Source organism: Gordionus sp. m RMFG-2023, chromosome 2 (assembly GCF_954871325.1).
Source record: "Gordionus sp. m RMFG-2023 chromosome 2, tfGorSpeb1-WG-v2, whole genome shotgun sequence".
NCBI classification, from domain to species: Eukaryota; Metazoa; Nematomorpha; class Gordioida; order Chordodea; family Parachordodidae; genus Gordionus; species Gordionus sp. m RMFG-2023.
The window spans coordinates 5747140-5771794 of record NC_088776.1 but is presented as its reverse complement, the minus strand read 5'-3'; the positions used below and the strand labels follow the sequence as shown (position 1 = coordinate 5771794).

General features: G+C 24.4%; 1 protein-coding gene across 1 annotated transcript; it reads left to right on the top strand.

Annotated features, from left to right (window-relative positions):
- Nucleotides 1-18210: 18210 nt before the first annotated feature.
- On the top strand, nt 18211-24610 carry LOC135923712 (zinc finger CCCH domain-containing protein 3-like). The gene is made up of 6 exons (XM_065458618.1): nt 18211-18233; nt 18293-18414; nt 18455-18656; nt 23565-23767; nt 23962-24179; nt 24491-24610. Exons 3-6 carry the CDS (start codon nt 18519-18521, stop codon nt 24556-24558), a joined length of 627 nt encoding a protein of 208 aa, XP_065314690.1. The 5' UTR covers nt 18211-18233; nt 18293-18414; nt 18455-18518; the 3' UTR covers nt 24559-24610.
- The last annotated feature ends 45 nt before the right edge of the window (nt 24611-24655 follow it).

Genomic DNA, 24655 nt, shown 5'->3' with positions numbered 1-24655 from the left:
TATTGGCAAAATATGTTCTTTGATGATTAGCAACTATGCTCTTCGCATATTTACTAGATACAAAAATATTCAATTGGTGGTTCGTTTACTAGTCTATAATTTGCATTGTAAAATATATTGTGTATTTAAATGTTTATGATATTTGCACTAAAATTATATATATTGTATAGATAAAGCATTTCATTTTTCTTTTACAAAATTTAGTGGAAAATTGACGTAGATTGTCAATGGAAATTTTTTCAAAACAAAAGGTCAAACAATAAATATTTGATATTTGTAGAAATATGAATATTTATTTATCAGATATAACCTTGCAATGCAATCCTCAACTTTTGCGTAACTCATTATTATCGTAGTAAAAAAAAAGGTCTTTATATCTCGACAGTTAATAATTGGATTTGATTTATGTGCGAAATTGTTGAAACTAGGAAAAATGGTTGTAAAGTTTAGATTCAAATATAAGAAAAAAAACGTAGGTATTAATATAAGTTGAAAATTGTAACTTCTAATACTACTTCAAAATGATAGCATGAAAAGAAAAAATTATTTGTGTTGATAAAATCCAAAATGAAAGTAGAAGCAAATTAAACACTTTATGAATTACTAGTAGATTGCCCGTCAAAAATGACGCGGAATGAGAATTTTCATCTTAATTTATGATAGTTGTTACCTCTTATTTGAAAATAATATCCAATTTTTATTCGTTTTACCCCCCCCCCCATTTCGGGCCAGGTTCAATCCATTAAAACTAAGTGTATTTACTATGGTTTGGTAAAAATAAATTTAAAGCTTTCACTTGACCAATATTATTTGTGATCTCTTATACCTAATTTTTAATATTTAAAAAAATTCCCAGGCAAAGTACAAAACCATAATAATTTTGAAAAATTCTTCCAAGCCCAATGAATATAATAATTTTGGTAGATGAGAACTGAAATAAAATATTTAAATAACATAATGAATTTAAAAATACAATCAAAATTAGATATTCATGGGCCTAGGTTTTTTGATCAGGCCGAACCCAGGCCTGCAAAATAATTTGTCTTAGGCCAATATCTGACCCATAGTTAATAATAATAAAAAATTCTCAAGCGTCCAAGCTCAATAATTTTGAAAAATTTTCCCGAAGACCAGCTAAATATAATTTATAAAAATATTTTCCAAGCCCAGCCCAACCCATAATAATTTTATAAAAAAAAAATTCGCAAGCATGGCCAACCCATAGTAATTTCAAACCTGGAAATAGGTAAATCTCTAAAAACCATATCTATTTTTTATTCTATTTTAACCCAGCTCACCCCTACTTCAGACCAAGGCCAACCCATTAAGACTAAGAGTGAATACTAATTTTTGAATAAAAATTTATTTAAATTTAACTTTTACCTGAGGGCCATATAAATAATCTATGTTAAATATTACATCTATGCCTAATATAAAAATAATTCCCAAGCCAGGTCAACATACTTGGGAAATTTTCTCAAACTCGCCAAAGATCATAATAATTTTGGTAGTTGAGAACTGAAATAAAATATATAAAAAGTCACAATGCATTTTAAAATACAATCAGAATATGAAAGTTGCATGGGCTTGGTTTTTGATCAGGCCTGGCCATGTCTTCAAAAGAAATTTTCGGCCAATTTCTAACCCATTTAAAATTAAAAAATTTCCAGGAATCTAAGACTATATTAATTGTGAAAAATATTTCCCAATCCCAGGAATACCCAAAATAATTAATTTTTTCCTTAGGTCCAGAAAAATAGGTCTGATGTAAGGGGTTTATAAGAATTAAATCTGTTTAATATGTACATATTTTCTATGCCATTTTATATTATTGGAAAAATATTTCAAAATTATCATCAAATGAAGGGGAAATATCTGATTTACCTATTATTCTACTGGTTAGCTCCTGGTATTTATATGAAATTCATGAATATATATTAAAGTATCATGCTGAAAATATGTTCATCCTAATTTAAATTTTAAACAAACAACAACCCTTCCAATTATTTATTACTTAGTTACAAAATATAAATTTAAGACTGTTGTTTTCTGGAAGTTCAATATTATATTCGGAGGAATAATAAGAATCAGGTTTATTTTATCAAAGAATCCCATGATATATTTTAATAAATTCATGAACCAAGTTTATTTTATTAAAGAATCAAATTTATTTTTCATTTACAAAAAAAATTTGTTTTTTATAAAATATTTAATTTAAATTATCACTGAAGGTAACAAAATGACCTTTCGAAATAAATTGTAACTTGTATAATGTCATTAACAGTTAGAATTTTTATAGTTCAATGTCATTAACAAAATAAGAAAAACAATTTAAAATTTGAATGTCATTACATTACCAAAACAAAAACAAAAAATTGTTTAAAAGGAGAATAAAAATAAACAATATGTTTTTTGGGAACTTGTAGTCCCACCTCCGTTTTTATATAATATTGTTTTATTTTATATTTGATATTTGATATGTTAATTTTAATATTATTTTATTTGAAAATATATATCATATAATATGTTTATTTGTTGATAAATAAAATATTAACAATTACAACAACTTAACAAAGTCATTGTTATTAAATTACAATAGAAAAAATAAAAAGATATTCTAAGTTAACAAATAATAGGAGGTTAAACTTTAATCATAGTCAAATTATATATAAGTAAAACAAAAAGCTTATACATTTAATCAAAAATATTATAATAAGTTATGAAAAACTACATTCTACAATTAAATTATGAAGTTATGAGAAAATATACAAAACTATGGAATGCATGTAGAAAGGCCAAATTTTCAGAAACGATAAGAGAGATGCAAATATTTATTTAATGCATAAAAATTACCTAATTAAAAGATATATAGTTGTATAAAATTCAATGTGGAATAAATCCTTCTTAAGGGTTTTAACACAAAACTCTCATCTAACAAGAATAAATTTATAGATTATAAAATACAAGTACAAATGAATAAAAATTTAGTTTAAAAGACTTTTTAATTTTGCACGTAAATTAAAATTACTAAATATATACTTCATTAACATATTTTATAAAAATAATGAAAAATTTTAGAATAACCACATATAAATTTAAATTTTTAAATAACACCTCATAAATTAGAATTTCTGATTAATCCCTCATCAAATATAGGAGAAAATTGTGCCACAATATAATGGTATAAAATTTTAAATTATACATAAATTCAAGAATTAAAATAGTATTTAAATAAATCTCTTCTCTTATTCTTCTTGAATTGGTACTTGACGCATTTAAAGTTCTAATGATCCCTAAATATTCAGGAATAGGAATAATACTAGGTGTGTATTCAGTGTATTTAAATATCTTGATCAGAAATATAAAAATATAATAAAATAGTAATTAAATTAAAAAATTTAACTTCCATTGCCTATTAGATATTTAAAATCCTTAAAAAAAACTTATTTAATATATGTATAGTATAGTATTAATATAAAATTGTGTAAGAATTTCTATAATATATCAGTTAGTTGTAGTATATATATGATGTATATAAGATGTAATGGTTTTATGGTAATGGAAGACGAATGAATGTTTGATATGATATGATTCTATGGTGATTTTTAATGGACAAATATTTTTTAAAAGAATATTAAAAATATAAGAATGCCTATTTAAATGTTTGAATTTTAAAATAGCTACAAACTTTGAATCGTATCTTCTATTTGGTTAATTTTGCCAGATTAAAAAAAAAAAATTTTTACCTGGGATTCGAACCTAAGTCGATTAGATTTATAAGCGATGCTATTGCCGATTAGACCACAGACACTTTTTAAAATTAACGATTTTTTAAATATATATTATAAATTGTGAAAGTGTGACTGTCACAATGTGACAAGGCTTTTATATATATTATAAATTTTTATGTTTAAAATTATTTATTTTGATTTTATTTATAATAATTTATTAATAAATGCAAAATAAACAAAGCGAATACCATAAATCATCAAATTGAATGGAAACAAAATCATTATTTAATCCCAATTTATTTCATAATAATTTAGTTCAAAAAAAAAAAATTATGCCAGTATTTAATTAATTTTTTCCTTGAATTCTTTACCAATATTTTAATAGTTTTTTTTGTTTAAAAAGCATAAAATAACATGTGATTATAAATTTGATAATATAGATAGCTAATGCATATATATATAGCAAAAGTTACAAAAATAAGCCCAAAATATGATAATATAGATGGATAATGCATATATAAAAAAATACAGAAATAAGCCCAAAATTGGCATTTAAAATATTTATTGGAAATAAAATAAACCCAAACCCTTACTCAAAAAATATTAATTATTAATTCAATTCTGAACCGATGATTTAAGAAGCAATTATGTAGACAGTATGGAAGGCGTAGGGAAGATTACCCAATTTATTATTATTATAATCGGTAAATAAAACGCGTATCGCTACACTGTATTCGAGATTTAATGTCACATTACCAAAATCAACTGAAGTTTCTCTTGTCTATAATGTAAAAATATAATAGTAATATGTAAGAAATTGTTGTTCAATTAGAACACAAGAAAAATGATATGGCTATGGAAATCTTAGCCATTAGAACCGAATTTTAAAATAAATATTACAGTGCTTATTTATATCTTGGCTAATCATGTCTTTTTAGTTCTTAGTCGAAAATCTCATATTTTTATAAAATGTTAATTCTTTTGTTTACGTTTTCTATAGTTATCTTTTGCTTAAGAGAACTCATGTCTATATGAGTAGGTGACAATTCAATGATGATGCCGGTAAAATTCTTTTCGATTTGACTAGAATCCCAAGTTACCGATATATTATATATTCCATTTCCTAAATGAATCACACACGCATTGTTGATCCTTGGAGCCAACTTGAAATCAACTGTTTTTTTAATAAAATTAATCTGAAAAAAAATAAATTATCACCTTAAAAAAAAGACATTTTATTTATTTCGACGATTTCGGGCAATAGTATTATTAATTATTTTGTTTCTAAAACAAACTGAAATGTTTGATTGAATAAAGATATACTTAGCAATTTTTAAAAAAATGTTTATAAATAAAATAGAATATATTTTTAATTTAGCAATTATAGTATAGGTATATACCACGTCTAATTCCTGGTGTGGATCTTCGATCTATAATGATATTTTTTTTTAAATTTATTTAAATATGTTGATTTAATAAATTTATCCTTAGATACTTTCTAAAAAATTTTATATAAGAAAGCTCATGGATAAAAGACAGTAGATCGTAAGGCTGAATTTTTACAGTGTACCTCTATATACATTTTTTTCAAAAATTGTTCTTGACTGCATTCTAAAAAAAAAATAAGGTTGCATTTCAGAGACCATAATGTAATGATAAAATTTTTTGATTGTGGATATATATGAAATAATTTGGAAAAAAATAGATTAAATAGAATGAATATAGGTATTACATCTGAATATTTGCCAAGCTGAAAAATCGGCAACATATATGAAAGGTGCGTAACCGATCAGGAGATATAAGAAATACGTTGTGTCTTTATCTAAGTCTTTTATAACTAATTCATTCTGTTCCTATTTCATTTTATTTTTGAAAAATATATACACTATATGTTATAAATAATTAAAGTTGTATTAGGGTTTCATAATTAAATTCTTTAATTAAAAAAAAACCATGGGTTCATTTTCGAACTTTGTGTAGATCTGATAAGGCGCATCCTTATTTCTAACACTGTTCAACTGGATGGCGTAATCTAAGATTGAATTATTGGTCATCAAAAATTTAGGAGCTTTAAATGTTATTTTTATATTATAAGTTCGTCTTTCATCTTTCGTTACGCTGATTCTGAAATTTCTTACACCATATATAGATCGATTTCGTAATTGACAGTTCGTGATTATGGGATTGAATCCTTCACCAATGAATAAAGCATAATGGGTGATTAGTAATCATTTTATTAGATATTGATAACTATAATTATGGACTTATTTTTAAAAATAAGATTATACAAGACATTTACCAGTTAAGGATGTGATGTTTAAATTCGCTATAGCGAACCATATCAAGCCTAAGAATACGTTGTAAAGAAAATTTTTTAACATCGAATGGAAGATTTAATAGTAAATTAGTTCTAAAATTTCAAGGTATATAAAAACTAATAGAAAAAAATAAAATAAAAGTTTTGAATAATATTTTTTCTAGTTACACGTATATATAATAATGCAAAAAAAATAAAATCAGTGAACTTTATTTTAAGCTTAATTAAAGGCAAAGTTAAAAAAAAAATACTATTTCGTTATATTATCTTTGGAAGTTTATATTAATAAAAATTGTCTATATATGCATTTATATTTTTTTATAGCTTAAAACATAATATTCCGAGATAAATATAACAATATTATAGGAAAAAATATAGTATCAGTGAGAAAAAAATATATAAATGGGGAGGGAATATTAAGTAAAAAGATTGCATTTTAAAACGCAAAAGGCGCGACATATTATTTCAGTCATAAATTAATTTAGATCGTCCTCGCAAAACTTATTTAAATTTTAATCGCTACTTAAATGAAGGCATCACATTCAAAAAAAGTTAAAAATAATTGAAACAATGCGCTTCTAGATGTAGGTGGCTTATGTTATAGACAATCTCAAGTCAAAAAATATTACTTACTAATAGTTCTAAAAAAATAATGTTTATATGATATTTTTCCCTTATGTTACTATTATCCTTCTTCTTACTTACATTATTTATATTTCAGCGAGAGGTTCATCTTGTAAATATTTTAAGGAACTTTAGTTTTAATATAATTTCAATCAATTTTTACTTTTATTTTATTTTAATATTACATAAAGCCGCTATGTATTCATCTATTATCAAGGTAGTTATGTTAGAAGACTGCCATATTTTGTCTGCTATATATTCTCTAAGATATCTATGACAATATATCTTAATATTTATATTAAGATACATCTGAAAAATATTTAAATTTTTAATATCAACTCTCTCTCAACAGTTATCACAAAATTATATTATGTCGATTTTTTTTTATCAAGTCTAAACTAAATGTGTTTTTTTATTCAGCATAATTATAAGTTTTTTTTAACAATAACAAATATAAAATTTATAATATGTTGCATATAATTACTTATAATAATTTAATTTATATGATGTGTAATATTAATAATATTAATAATTATTAGTGTAATATATGATTTATAATTGTAGGGAATAATATTTGTATCAAAAATACTCTTATCTTATTTCGTTGATAAATTTATTTCTTATTTAGAATCCACAACCAACCCCATTTAGTGAACAACTTTAAATTATAAATAAAATAACAACTCATTTAATAATTTTAAATGCTCATGCTTTTAAAGAAATTATCTCCATATAGATATTTGACTTAGTATACAATACAACAAATATTCCTAGCACCTAGCCAGGGGAATCATTTTTTTTACTAGTTATATTATCTTATGAAATAGTTAAAAATATAATAATTTAAAATATTGTGGATGCCAAGCTACACCTAGAATAACACGTTATCTCCCATACAATGATTCATGATGGGACCCATATTTTTCAGACACCAATATCTTACACGAGTATGAATGAGGGATGAGGTAATGATATATAATATTATGAAAAAATGGTGGGTGCCTCCTGTAATATTGGTATGTTGTCCACGACATTGGTCATCAAAGCCAAGTGTCAAAAGATATTTTCATTAAATTACTCGAGTTTAAATTTTATGCACTTGGATGGCCACTTTTTAAATTTTATAATATATATTTTGAAAAAAATTTATAACCCATTCATTCGTTTTTTTTCCTCTCTTCCAAATTGGCCTTTAATTTTGAGAATATTTTTTTAATTATATTTTTAGTTTAAAAAATGTTAAAATAAAATAAAATAAAAACTATTAATTAATAAATTAAATTAATAAAGTTCAGGCTTGGTCAGCATAACAATGTTATAAATTATTTTGAAAAAGAAAGTTCGAATTTATTTAACTTGATAAAATTTATAATATAATTATATTATTTTTAATAAAGTTCGCTATAAACTCAACCTGCTCAAATAAAAACATGTTGTTAATAACAAAAAAAAGATTAATAACAAATTAATTAAATTTTAAATAATAATATATTTATTTTTTTCATTTGGTGGTGGGGAGAATTATCAAATAGAAATGATCATAGATGTTTAAAAAAAAATACATTTTAAATGGTTATAGTCACTCTTTAAAATGGATCTAGATATCGATACGTAGCCTAAAAACGTGTCTAGATCCAGATAAGATTTTTTTTACATATGTACTAATTAGAGACAGAAACTTTTTAATAATACTTATGTAAGGTGTGCATAATTTAAAGATTCCTTTGTTTAACATTCAAATTTCATAGTGAGAGCTAAAATTTGAGTTGATATAACATCTATATACAAATATATAATTAAAATAATGTTTGCTAGATTCTAACAATTCATATAAAAATATATAAATAAAAGATTATAAATAATTGTTATATTTTAATAATATAATATTCTCAAAATTTTCATCAAGGCTTTTACGGTTATCTGTGAAGACATTCTTAGGCCTTCTAAAGTGGTTGTTGTATTTAATGAATGATAAATATATTGGTACAATCATTAAATATATTAAAATCCATTTGCCTAAACTTATATCATCTAAGGGATGCCCAAAAATGTAGATTTTAAATTATTTGATTTTATTTCTGATGGCATCTAGAAATATTGATCTAAAAATTATGATATATTTTTTAAAATTAATATAAATAAAATAAATTATAGTAGAAAATTTACCATGTTGTCCTCATCAATTACGTAAAATAAAAATTAAACTCTGTCATATTATTAAATGAATTTAATTCAAATATTATTATTTGTAATGTTAAAAAAATTTTTTAAATCATTTTCAAAATGTATCTAAAAATAGATACCGATACCACATTTGTATCTAGACACTTAAACAACTTTATAGATATATAATGAATATTATATTATTATAAGGGGGGGGTCAATAGGAACCGCATTATCCCTTTTAAAAAGTGAAGAACACATACACTTGGAGTATTAGACGCTTACACTACAATAACAATAATATTACTCAAATTTAAATAAATTATGTTTAATTTATTAGAACTACTAGTAGATTCAATAGGCGTGTTGGACCATTATCAAATCAGTTAATTATATATAAATTCAATCTTTTTGTTAATATATATATATGAAGATCCGTATTATTTCCTAGATAATATATTCGGTATTTAAATTGGAAAATGACGAAAATGAAACAAATATTTTATAAAACAATAGAAAAAAATTAAAATAATATTTAAAAAAAAATATGAAAAAACTCAATGCCACCAATAAAGGGAACATTGAAATTATTTTTTTAAAACTAGCTATTTTCTGATTCTTAAGATGGTATAACTATTTTATTTTCAATTTTCAAAAATCGCATAATTTAAACAAATATATTAAAATAAAACAAAATATTATAACTTATATAATAAAAAAAACAAAATATATATTAAAAGTTTTAAAAATTTTAAATATATATTATTATTTAAAAAAGGGAACATGTCTCACTCTATGGAAAAGTGAATTACCGGTAGCTTTGATATAATTGAGAGCCGAACATCCGTAGAGTGTTAATAATTTAGGTAGAAACACCGTTCGTGATTTTTATATTATACAACAAAATGAACTAACTTTTAGAGCTATATATTTAATGACGCTATCTAAGAATTGACTCCTTGGAGGAGTGAAGTCGAAATTTTAATAACCCTTATATAAAGAATTACATTTATTTTGAAAAAGACAAACAGATACTTCCAACCCCGGATTGTCTAAGGAATCATTTTACTAATTCTAGCATAAGTAAGGCAGCAAACTATCATTTGAAAGATTAGCAAATATCTTGGCACATCTACTAGGTCCAAAAATATTCAAATAGCAGAGTTAAGATCTTTTCTTAAAGATAAAATTGGAGCAACAAAATTTTCCATTTTTTGAGCTAAAATCTTACAATATAGAGCAAAACTGAGAAATTTGCTAGCTCAGGTGCGAGTAAGTAAAAATATATTTTATTATTATTAACTAACTTCTTTTTCTCTTTAAACACATGCTATATATATACTATATAAAATTATAATATATATGATTAAACAAAAAACAAAAAGTAAGGTTACGAAAAATAAAAAGTAATATAAGTTGAATTTGAATTCATAACAAAAAATAAAAATATTATTTGAATAAATATAATGAATGTACGTTATATAAATTAAAACATATTACTATTCAATAACCAATATTTTAATTTATTAATTCCTATAATGTAACAGTTACATTTGATTGAAATGTAATGAAATTAGTGTGCCCCTACTCCAAAGTTTGACAGTTCTTGTGCTAGATATTCCACCATCCCGACAAGTGATGAATCGCACAATCGCTTAATGTATGACTGAGTTGACAATCTGGTTTATAAATATTTCAATGCACATGAATGCTTGATTGTCTATAATTTGTATTGATTTATTGTATATTAAAAATTTTTTTAAATGATTGTGAAAATAGACTTAAATATTAATATTGTATTAATAATGAATTCCATTTTTCTTTTACAAAAATTTAGTGGAATTATCTAGACGTAGATTGTCAATGTAAATTTTTTGAAACAAAAGGTCAAACAATAAATATTTGAAATTTGTAGAAATATAAATATTTATTCTAAAAATATAACCATGCAATACTCAACTCCGTAACATTATCATAGTAAAGGTCTTAATATGTCAGTTAATTGGATAAGATTTACGTCCAAAATTGATGAAACTAGGAAAAAAACAAATTAAACACTTTTATGAATTATTTCTATGTTAAAAATTATTTATGATAATTTTATTTATGATAATTTATTAAATAAATGCAAAATAAACCCAGTGAATACCATAAATCATCAAATTGAATAGACACAAAATCTTTAATTAATCCCAATTTATTTTATAATAATTTAGGTGAAAAAAAAATTATGCCAGTATTTAATTCATTTTTTCCATGCATTCTTTACCAATATTTTAAAATAATTTTTTATTATAACACATGATTATAAAATATGATATAATGTATATATTTAGCAAAAGTTATAGAAATAAGCCCAGAATTAACATTGAAATATTTATTGGAAATAAAATAAAACCTAGCCACTAATTCAAAAAATCTTAAAAATATCGAATCCAATCCTGGACCGATGATTTAATGAAACATTTATGAAAACAGTATGGAAGGCATATGGAAGATCACGCAATTTACCATTATTATAATCGGTAAATAAAACGCGTATCGCTAAGCTGTATTCGAGATTTAATGTCACGTTACTAAGATCAACTGAAGTCTCTATTGGCTATAATAAGAAAATATAATAGTATTATGTAATAAAACAAAAAAAAATATTATGGTTATAAAAATCTTAGTGATTATAACCGAATATTAATATAAATATCTTTGTTACATCTTGACTAAACATGAATTTTTAGTTCTTAGTCCATAATCTATAAAATGTTAATTCTTTTATTTACGTTTTTTATTGTTATCTGTTGCGTAAGAGAACGCATGTCTATATGAGTATGTGACAATTCAATGATGATGCCGGTAAGATTCTTTTCGATTCGACTAGAATTCCAGGATACCTTCATATATCAATATTCCATTTCCTAAATCAATCACATATGCATTGTTGATCCTTGGAGCCAGCTTGAAATCCACTGTAAGAAGATAATTAAAATTAGTTTAAAAAAATTAATGCACTTTAAAAAAAAAGACATTTTATTTATTTCGTCAATTTCGGACAATAGTATTATTAATTATTTTTTTTCTAAAACAAACGAAAGGATTGATTGAATAAGGATATACTTAGCAATTTGAAAATATGTTTATACTTATAATTTAGCAATTATAGTATTATAAGTATATACCATGTCTAATTTCTGATCTTGATCTTCGATCTATAATCATTTTTTTTTAATTTATTTACATATGTTGATTTGTAAAAATGTATCCTTAAATTAAAATTTTATATAAGAGAAAGCTCATTACAAATATTGCTGTTAACTCTACTTTATAAAAGTTACGAACTAATAACAGCTTCTAGCGAATATCTGATACTTCTTTATCAAATATCAAAAGTACATTCATTTCGGGGACGAATTTGTTAACGTCTAATATTCGGTTCTGTGAATAATAACGGTTAACACTGATAAAGTTCACCTTTTAATATTCCTGATTATACGTTCCAACTGGAATTATTATTAATTTTGAACTAAGCATATTTTTTTTATGGTTCCTTTTTTTTCCTTTATAATACAGCTTTATTAGTAACGAGATGTCCCTTTTCGTAATACACTGCCCTTTTTCAAATCTATCGTAGACTGAGTTATTACAGTATTGCTCTATAAACATTTTTCTAAAATTGTTCATGAGTGCCTTCTAAAAAAAATTTGGTTATTGCATTTCAAATTTAGAGACCACAATGTAATGATGCAATTTTTTTTATTGTAAAATAAAAATTTTTTAAAAATGTATGAGTGAAATATATCTTTTTAATAAAAATAGATTAAATAGAATGAATTTAGGTATTACATCTGAATATTTGCCAAGCTGAAGAATCTGATATATATAAATAAGGCGGGTATCCGATTAAAAGATATACGAAATACCTTGTGTCTTTATCTAAGTCTCTTATAACTAATTCATTCTGTTCCTATTTCATTTTAAAATTAGAAAATATATAAACTATATAAAAGTTTTATAGATTTCATAATTAAATTTGGTTGTCTAACTTTGTGTAAATCTGATAAGGCGTATCCTTATTTCTAATACTGTTTAACTGGATGGCGTATTCTCTGATAGAATTATTAGTCATCAAAAATTTAGGACCTCTAAATGATATTTTTATATTATAAGTTTGTCTTTCACTCTTCTTTACGTTGATTCTAAGATTTCTTGCACCATAAATGGATCGATTTCGTAATTGACAGCGTGATTATGGGATTGAATCCTTCACCAATAAATAAAGTATAATACCTGATTAGTAATCATTATAGTAAATTTTGATAACAATAATTTTGAGTTTATTTTTAAAATAAATTTATTTTAAAAAAAAATAAGATTATTCAAGACATTTATTAGTTAAATATGTAATGTTTAAATTAGCGAAGCATATCAAGCAGCCTAAGAATACCTTGTAATAGCAATTTTTTAACATTAGTAGGATTAGTGGTTAATTAATATTATAATTACAGGGTATTATATCTATATAAAAAATTAGTAAAAACAAAAGATTAAAATAGTTTTGAATAATATTCTTTCTAGTTACACATATGTGTAATAATGCAAAAAAATTAAATCTAATGAACTGTATTTTAAGCATAATTAAGGGAGAACTAAAAACAATTTCGATATATTATCTTTGTAAGTTTATGTTAATAAAAACTGTCTGCATATGCATTTTATCGCTTAAAACATAATATTTCAAGATAAATTTAACAATATTATAGGAAAAGATAAAGTATCCATGAAGTAAAAAAAAATATAAATGGGGGAAGGGGAGAGGAAAAGGGGGGAGAGTAGGAGAGAGGTTATTATTGATGAATATCTCACTTTCCTCTTCGAAATTTAGGAAAGATTGGTACATCGGTGACTCGCTTATAGTCTTTCCTAAGTAAGCACAATATTTGTAGTGAAGAGATATCTAAGCTTCAATCTGCTTCTTGATCAGAGCGTTTCGCTTAAATAAGCGAGATTAATAATAAAAAAGGAAAGGCGTAAATTGAAAATTAGGCCTATAACCTTTTTGACTAAATAAAAGCAAAAAACGCATTTAATTCGCAAATCGGTTGATTTCCCTATATCAATTAGCTCACCTGAATGAGAGCAAATTTCATTTTAGGGAACATTTAATGACAAAATGAAGAAATCATATATAAAAACAAAATGAAGTAATTTTATAATAAAATGAAGAAATTTAATTAAAAAAAATTAAGAAATTTTATAAGAAAATGAAGAGATTTTATAACAAATATTTAATATTAAGTAAGAAAATTGTAGTTCTAAAACTAAATAGGCGACATATTATTCCAGTCATAATTCAATTTTGATCGTCCTTAAAACTTATTTATATTTTAACCTCTACTTTTATGGAGGTATCTTTTTAAAAAAAATTAAAAGTGTCTTATGTTATAGAAAAATCTCCAGTCAAAAACAAATATAATGTATTATGACATTTTCCCTTTATGTTACTATTCCCCTACTTCTTAGTTGCATTATTTGACCAATATCTCAACGAGAGAATTATCTTGTAAATATCTTATGGAACTTTAATTTTACCCAAAAATGAAATTCCTAATGGTAAAAGCTCGTAGCCTAAGCGCCTCCTGTTATAAACACTTTTTCTTATATTTAAATTGTAAAATTTTTAGACATGATTCTCCTTCCAATAGATATTCCTTATCAAAGACTTTTCCTTTCTGTACAAATACCCCCCCCCCCACACACTACATTCCATGTTACCTTTAAACACATGGCTTATCTCCAATCATTTATAACAGTCTATCTTCAAACCTTCAATTCTCTGATGACCACAAATTCAATTCAATACAGGTCGATTAGCCATTACCCCTCCAGAGTCATATTCATCTGGCGATATTAGTGTAATAACAAATTTCCATTCCTCATTATTTAGACAAAGCCACACTTGCACAAAACATCTGCAAGAGACAAACACATCAATTATTTTTAATATTCAAATAGATTCACTCATGCTAGCATCAAAAATCTATTTTAACACACGTGATTTATATTCCTTTATTTATACATCATTAATTTTGTCATTTCATTCATATATTTTGGGGGACAAATATACTTTTCTTTATTATCGTGCTTAGCATTCTTTTGTTTAAAAGTGATTATAATGATAGGGATATATTTGGTTTATTTTGTTACATTCTTTCCAATAAAATCATTAATTAAAGATAAATATAAAATATGGTAGTATTACTACTAATTATACAAAATTTTACTAAATAATATGACTTCCTAGTTTATTATTTTTATTTATTACTACGAAATTTTATAACATAAACTCAAGTATAACTGTGGGGTTTTGAATGTTTAAAAAAATTTCCTAAATAATATTTTAAAAATTTAACACCTGTTAAACCACATTCACAATTATACGATTAAAAATCAATAATTTATTTATTAAAAATAAATAAGTTTGTGTTTTTTATGAAAATATTAATCACCTATATATTTATTTTAAGCATATTGAACATCAAATTTTGTTATAAATATAATTATTTGATTTAATAAGTAAATATTTATTTTTGAATAAGTTTCAAAACGATTAAAAAACATAAATTTTGAAATTTTGTCTAGTATGTAAAACATATGAATTTGATTTTTCTCACTTAAATATCAATAATCTTTAATTGCTTGGATTATTCAAAATTTATACATTAACAAATATAGCTACTTATTCCTTGTATCTGCTATCAGACTCATATAGATACGGCTAATAAAACGGGTAGACATCATATATCTGATAGACCTGGCTAATATAATTTTTGCTTATTTTATCTAAAGATAAATATTTAAAAAAATTTGAAATAAATTCTGTGCTAATCATTGATTTCATTAAATTCTAATAGGTAATCTTTGGATTGGATCATTTTATTTTACACCATATTTAGTGAATGCTTGTTTTCATATTCACTATAGACTTTTTCACATAAATCTGCAATATTTTCCAATGAATGTATTCTAAGTAACGTTATATAATTAAGCTTCTTTTTAAAATATCTACTCTATTCTCAAAAATTTTCTTTGTTCTTCTTTGTAAGCACTTCCTTGAAAAAATTTTTATGGTGGTGGAGCTTGCTGGTTTTCTTCAAGGTTCTTTTATTGATATTCTTTGTAAAAGCCTAAATGGCAACTCTATTTTTTAATAAAAATAACATATTATTATATAAATAATATAATTTATTTAATAAAATTTGTAGAAAAGCCTTTATCATTTTTGCACAGGTTTGACATTTAGAATTTTAAGATTAGGACTTGATTCAAAGGAACTTATTACTATAATTTTTTCACTACTCTTTTACATTACTACCATTTGTTAAATTAAAAAATATTACATATAATTGGTAATTATTTTATCTATATTTATATATAAAATATATTCTTTGCTTATTTCAATTTGGTGTTGTTATTTATCTATTTTAATGTGAGTTTTTTAATTGCCAATATATTTAATATGGCTGAAGAAAACAAGAAAATTACATAATTCCACGAAAAAATAAGGTTATATATGTGTTAAAAGTCTCAAAAAGATAAAGTACAAGAAAAATAAGGTTCTATATGTGTTAAAAGTCTCAAAAAGATAAAGTAAAAGATATCTTGTATCTTAGATATAAGTATTCGCGGTACTGCACAACTCTGAGAGTGATCGCATCATTCTTTACATTGCAACTATTTTAAAAGAAGCGGTTCCATATTTAAAACGGTTCTATATTCTATTTTATTTAATATTAATATTTTTTATCTTTTTTTAATTTGAGAATCCAACATATTTCAACAATAATATTATATGCAAAATGATCTTCAAAAAAAAAAAATTTAATGAATAAAAAGATAAAATAATATTTATTTAAATTTTTTTTAAGAATAATTTTTGACAAAAAAAATGATGACATGTCAAAATTCAAAAAAAATTTACAAAAATATAAATAACGATGAATGGGCAGATATTATTTCTTAAAAAAATGTATATAGATAGCAACTGTAACCAATCTAAGGGCAGGCACTCACCCCTTGAAGAAATTAATTACTTAATTCACAAGGCATTGTTATCAGTCAACATTCCTCCCTTTAATACCATTTGGATGAGTATTTCTCATAATAAAGACCAAATGGTGTTGCTTTTACTTCTTAGTCTAAAGACCAATCTGGTAAGGGATTATAACTGAATATGCGTACTCTAAATCGAACACATAATATACAACAATTTCTACTGCTGAATCATCTAAAAGGAATAAGTCTGATTAGCATTCTACTTCTCGTTACATCGTTAGTTAGGGGACTTCGGCAAAGCGATCCTTTTTTTGATCATTACGCAAAAAACTAACAAAAATCATCAAAGCCTCCCAAAACACTTTATAACTATGAAAATTATTTTTAATTATATTTTCACATCTTTATGTCATTGTACCTCTTTTATTTATCTTATAATTTATATATTGGTTTGGTATAAATGAAACATAATTAAATAAAAAACTCACAAAAGGAACAATTAAATCAAGTGTAATTTTTTTCAAGAAGAGGCCAAGTGATCACATTTGCTCTACTCTGCATTATTAGAATCATATAAATATTTTTAATTCTTTATATTTGTCAGATGTTTAGTGTCAAATTTGACATCAACCAGATGCACATTAATCTTTAGAATGTATTCGTACTAAATACCGATAAGATAAGATGGAATATTCATATATAAAGAATAAATCTTTAAATAAATATAAATACATATCTACTAATGTGTCTAGTAGTGTCTATAAACATCATAATTTATACCGATTCACAAAAAGGCCAGATAATTATCCATATTTTAAAAAATCGAAAACAAATTTGCAATATATTAATGATAAAAAATGCAATAAACTAGAAAATGCTCAATCTTCATCACAAATTAACAATAAATATAAGAAAATCAACAGATTATTTAACCAAACAAATATCAATGATGTTAATCCCTTAGTCAAGCATAATATAAGACAAAAGATTTTAAAAAAATATAAAATTACCTATATAAGCCAAGCTTCATTAATTTCTCCTTTAATAATAAAAAATATACCAAATAAAATTTGGCAAAACAAATATCAAAATAACAGGTTTTTTATATATTGCATATTCATTTTTTAAAGATCTATTTCTATATAGAAAAAGAACATTGCCATATAAATTACATTCTTATAATCAGTACAAATATGCTGCAAGTTTATAGTATTTCATATAGTTTTTATTTATTGAATTTAGATATTACTTCCTATAAATTTTCAACACCAACTATTCCATTAAAAATTACCAAGTTTTTAATAATGTGGCTTCCTGCTAATATCTTATTCTTAGATCCATTATTAAAAAGAGTAAATATTATTTGAATAATCAAAAAAAGATACATGGGAAATATAAATTGTGTTATAAGCCAAAAATTGTAATATCAAATAATCAAAAGTATTGTTTATACTATAACAGATATGGCAAGTGTACTAAGTTGCCAAATTGCCCTTTTATCCATGATAGTACAAAGATTACTATATGTACTAGGTATAAAATACACTATGATTTATATAACTATTATTTTAAGATTTTTAAAGGGAAATTGTAATATTGAAAGATGCTTATTTTCACATAGAATATCTGCAGAAAAGATGCCTGTTTGTAAATATTTTTTGCAAGGCACTTGCAATAAAACATCATCTGTGTGCATTTATTCTCATGTTAAAGTTAATCCTGATGCGAAAATATGTTTATCTTTTGTTAAAGGAATGTGCAAATTGGGGGATAAGGTTATAATTTTAAATGATACATTGTTTCCTAAAGCCTTGCTTATAGTAACAGTGACAATGTTAAATGATGCGGGATGCATGGCTAAATTATTTCATAACTATAATTTAACATATATTTATAAGTTAATGTGTTATTTGTGATTGCTCTTTAAATAAGGTTAACATTGTCTGAACATTTTTAAGTTATTCAAAGCCAATAATTGACTGGTCACATCAAATAAATGTTTTTAAGACCATTGGAAATCTGGAGGGCCTGGCACTATCAGTTTTTTTAAAATTTTACAAGTTACCCCTGCCTCATTAATTTTGGCCTGCTATAGAAATTGGAAATTGTTTAATCTGCCCAGCCTGGCCCCTTAAATCTATGAAAACCTCATTGAATTTTTTATACAAATTTTACCATTATATTTTTAAATCTATATCCAATTTTTCCCCAATGTCTATTAAGGTTATACCACTTCTCAATAGGTATGTATTTCTTTCTACAACAATCATTTTATATATATCCATTGTGTTCAATATGTGTATTGTATATTTATAATATCATTAGCTTTTAAAATATAAAGAAATAAGTATATTGCAGTGGAGAACGTCAAGTTTACTTAAGCAATTGAAAAACATTCTATATTTTTTTTAGTCAAACCATATAAAAATATTAAGATAAATAAGCGTAATCATCATTGTTCTTTAGTAAAAATTTAATTGATATTTTCTGTGTTGAATCTATCAACTTTTCAGTTTGATTATCTTTGTTAAATTTAGTATTTCTACTTTCACAACCCAGAAAAAGGTACCAATCTAAAAATTATTTTATATAATTACCAGGATAACTATAAATCTGGTAAACAAACAAAATAAATACAACTTTATTTTATTCTCGTATTCACAAAATAAATCAATAATACTAAATCAATGTAATGCTACAGCTCCCCACTTATAAAATTTAAAATTTGACTCCCAATTTTTCTCAAATTTTATTTCATTTTTTTAAAAAAATAATTTTTGATAATTACCAGAGTTGTTAAAAGATACTGTTTTAAATGGATCTAGATATAGATACATTATCTAAAATATTATATAAATACAGATATTTTAATCAAAATTGATTTATCTCTGTCACTGATTATTTGGGGGGGGGGGGGGCTCTGACGATATTAAATATTCTGATCAGGCCAATATTTACCTTTTTTTCTAAAAAAAAAATTCTATTTAAGTTAACATTTTGTAGAAAGATAATTTGAACATTATCATTGTTTTTTGGTTATTTTATGATTCTTCTTTAATTAAATAGTATTTTGTTTTGTTTTTGCAACAAGAAATAGATTTTAAAAAATTTTAAACGAGTACCACCTCATAAACGTTTGCTGCCCATATTGTAAAATATTATTAACCTTCTGGATACAAGAACTAACAAAATATATTCAATCATTTGTGTTTGAAAATGCACCAAATATCGCCTTGTCTTTTGAGAGATAAAAAAAATTTCAAACATTATTTCGTTAGAATATTGAATTTTTATGACATTGGTAAAAAAAACTGATATTTACACTTACTCTCAGTCTAATACTAATATCTCCACGTTAATCTTGGAGATAATATGCTTGTTAAATTTTATTTCTTTATTTAATACAAAATACTTCTACTAATATTTAACATTAAATCATTTAGGAAATATAATTAATATTTTTTAATATAATTTTTTAATAAGTGAGAATTTTCTTAAAAAATGTAAAAAAAATTAATTTTTGTAATGAAAAATTCCTTTTAAAACAAAATCAAATAATTGACGCTTAATTTTTTAATAATTTTTGCTTTTTCTTTCACCAATCACAATATCTTATACTTTTGATTGGCGTTTTGTATAAATATATATATATATAATTATTTATAAAATACACACAGCGATGACAATTGGTTCAAACAAGATAATGATAAATAAATAAAATTGGTTAAAAATTTATTGATTGGCACCACAGTCCTAATCATCATTATTTATTTATGGCATTTCAAATTCACTAATATTTTGTGGGTCAAATATTATTTAGATAATTTGAACAGTATTTAAGTTGTCACAGTTAACAAGCTGGCCAATTATCGGAAACTCTATTTTACATTCATTAAAATATATTTAATTACTTGTTTAGAGAATATTTAATTCTAATTTAAATTTTTAACAATATAGGTAAATCAACAAAAAAAACACGATTCCCAACCTGACCTCCTTAGATTTTCCTTAATTTTTTTTACAAGAGTTTGTATATATTATAATTGGGCCTAAAACGAATTATTTGATATTCGATTCGTATTTTACGAATACGAATAACACAATTATTCGATTCGAAGTTTCGAATCGAATATGAATAATGAGGAAAATTATTCGAAATTATTTATATATAAATATTCGTAATTATTCGCAAATATTTTATTGCAAGTAAAATAAAAAGAAGTAATTAAATTTTCCTAGTGGATATCATTTCGTTTTATTTTATTTCCTATTATCAAATATCAAATCATAACAAGTTATATTTGCTGAAAAAGTTTAATGGAAGAAAAGGAAAAGCTTCAAAGTAAAATATAATAATTTTATTTTTATTGTTTCTCTTTAATCATTTTTGATGTTATGAACAAGTCAAAACATTTTTATAGAGTGTGCCTCTTTCCCATATTCTCGAGCTCCTTGGCAGATAAATAACTAAATTTTTTTGACTAGTTCTTATTATTTGATTAGGAAAATCCTTTTCCCATTTAGTAACCTTATTTTTGGCAAATTTTAAAGACAATCAATTCAGATAGTGCATTATAATATTTCTCCTCTATTACATTGTCATAATCACCTCTAAAAATTATATTAATAATTAAATAAAGGAAATTTATGCTACTAAAGTATTTTTAATAAATAAAATCTAAAATGAAATACTTTCTAAAATTTTGTTATATTTTATATGCAAAAATGACAATTAGTTTAGAGAATCCTTAAAAGTGTCATCTTTAAACATCTGTAAAAAATTTTTTGCAAAATATTTTATAAGCTTTAGAAAAATTTTCGAATCGAAACGAATAATGATTTTATTATTCGTACGAATACGAATAGCGCAATTATTCGATTCGTTTTTTTGTAGGCCTAATTATAATTAAGAAAAAAAAATTAGCCTCCAACTTCAAACTGCGATTGAGGTACGGGATCTCTAAATGGAGAAAAATATGGCATTTTGGGTGAAATGCTTTCCATTTGATTTTAAATATCTTTGGATATGATTAAGCTACAAGCGTTATTTAAATTTCTTTATATAGCCTATAATTTTTTATTATAATTTATTGAAGACAAAATTTAATTTTTATATATATTTTAAATTCAAATCATTTTCACAATATGAATAGTTTAACTTTAATTTAATTTTCCCTAAGTGGCATAAAAACATGAAACTTCTGATTCCGGGAATGGAATGGGTTTGACCTTTTGAGCAAGATATTTTTTCTATATTCATCATCTTTTACATGTGCGTAATTAATTCCAGTGATATATGCTTTATAAAAATTTAATGAATCTAAGGTGTTTAATATTTAATTCTCATATGGACGTATAAGATAGCTCTTTTTGCTAACCTTTTTTTGATATTTGCCATATGCTATTACTAAGTCATTCCGCTTTGGTTCCAACTTCAAGTTCACTATGGCTTAGATTATGAATTTTATTCTTATATTGATTACAACACCATCATAAAAATTTTGATTTTAAAAAAACCAATCATTAGTTTAGAAGAAAAAAAATGGTCTTAAATCTTCAAATTTATATAGTTTCTTTAAATTTAGAATATAATTCCTTATGATAGCATAAAATTAGTATTTTCTTTGATTGGTTATCTCTTTTAACCTTTTTTAATATTTAACGGTTCTTGCCAGGCATCATACGATTCCTTTAATCGGAATTATGAAATTCTCAAATTATCTATATAATAGTCTCGAAACACTTTATAATATTTGGATTGGATAAATCACCCTTTTTCTTGGCCAATTTTTTTTTGCTATCCTTGCCATGGATTCAGTTTTAGAAATAAAAGAGTCAATATCTAAATTTTTTCATTTCGTAAATGTGTTTCTAATTTATTTTTCAATTGCTTGATGATTTCGCATTTATCATTATTAAAATTATCTTCTGGAAAAAATTTTTATCGTTAATAATTTATTCTGGTTAATCATCCAAGGAACTACATTTCTTAGGCCTTCACCAGCGTATATGTTAATCCAAATTATGCGAATTTTAGGAATGAAATAAATATATTACATTCAATAGCCCCCCTCACTTTATTTTTTCTTTAAATCAGAGGCCTGCAGACACGTGCCGTGCCGTAATTTTTTTAATATATACGGGCCAGGCCTAATTTTTTTAATACCCGGGCCGGGCCTAATATTATATTTCCATTTATTATCTATAAAAATAAATATACTTATCTAAAATATTTAAAAGATTTTACCTTAGATACATTAACAATTATTTGTTACGAATTTTTACAATTGACGAATAATTAAAATGTGATATCTCCTAAACCCGAGCTCGGCTCAACTTAAAATTTGAGAGGGAAAAAAAAGGCCGATTTGATTTTGATTTTTTCCGGTTTTGTGACATTATATAACTTTAAAAGCCAAAGACGTGCCATATTTGAAATTAAATGGAGAGCATTTTGCCCAAAATGCCCCATTTTTTCGACATTTGGAGGCCCGTATCTCAGCCATTGTTTGCAGTTGGAGGCTAAAAAAAGTTTTCAGTTATAATACATACAAACTCCAGTATAAAAATTTTAGAAAAATCTGTGGTCAAGTTGAAATTCATGTTGTTTTGCGAGAAATTAATTCACCATATATTATTGATGTTGTTCTAATTATTTATAATTACATAATTCATTTATAAAGTGTTCCATGAAGCATGTATTAGAATGCTCCGAGTTCAACACCACCGGACAGTGCAAAAACAAAACGTGTTCTTTTAAACATGCCTTTAAAAGACGAAAAAATAATAAAAATAACGCGCAGTTTAGAACTAAAGGCTCGAAACCATGGGTGAAACTTTTGGATATTATGAATCGAAATCAAACTATAATTATGGACCCGGATAAGTTTAATACAACTTTATACAAGAATTTAACTCGAATTTCAAATACACATATATATTTTTTTATTAAAATTAAATTTATATTTTCTAAATCGTAACCGAACCTGTTATGAGGAAATTTCCGAGGACCGGAATGGAACCGAACCGTTATACTCGCCGGTTTGGCACCCTGTAAAATGTGGATAATAAACGTTGTAGCTATAAGACCCGAGCTCAATCGCTTTCCGATAGAATACGTAAACTCAGAAAGGATCTTTCGGCCCATACGTCATCCGAACACACCTCAAACGCGAAAAATAATATTCCCCGTGATAAGAAAACATTGGGAGTTCAAAAATTTCCCCATTTGCCCTCTATTATTAGATTAGCCGCAGAAATAGAAAATGATTCTACAGAAGATAATGCAATTTTTGAAAGTTTGTTTTTAATCTCTCTCTCATTATTTTTATTATTCAAAAAATTTTTCTTAGAGTGATCAGATCTGTAAATGTTACCGATAATTTATGGCACTTGTTAAAAATTTTATTACTAAATTTTAGTGTTGTTAAAAAGTCCGATTTATAATTTTAGCCAAAATAATATATTATAGGCCTGATTTTGCTTATAGATGGCAGATAAGGAGAACCTCTATTTGCCAACTCATGAGGCCCTACATAATATTATTTTGGCTAAAATCTTAATCGGGCCTTTTAACACTAATATATTAAATTTTTTTGTTGTATATAAGAATATGAAAATATCGACGTATTTCCTAGTTTTCTATTCTCGCAGAGTCAAACATATTCAGGAACATAAACATTAAAGTAAAATAACGCGATTTAATTATTTATACATTTTTTGAAATATAGGTAATAATTTTTTTTCTTATTATTAAAGATAATAATTTTTATTT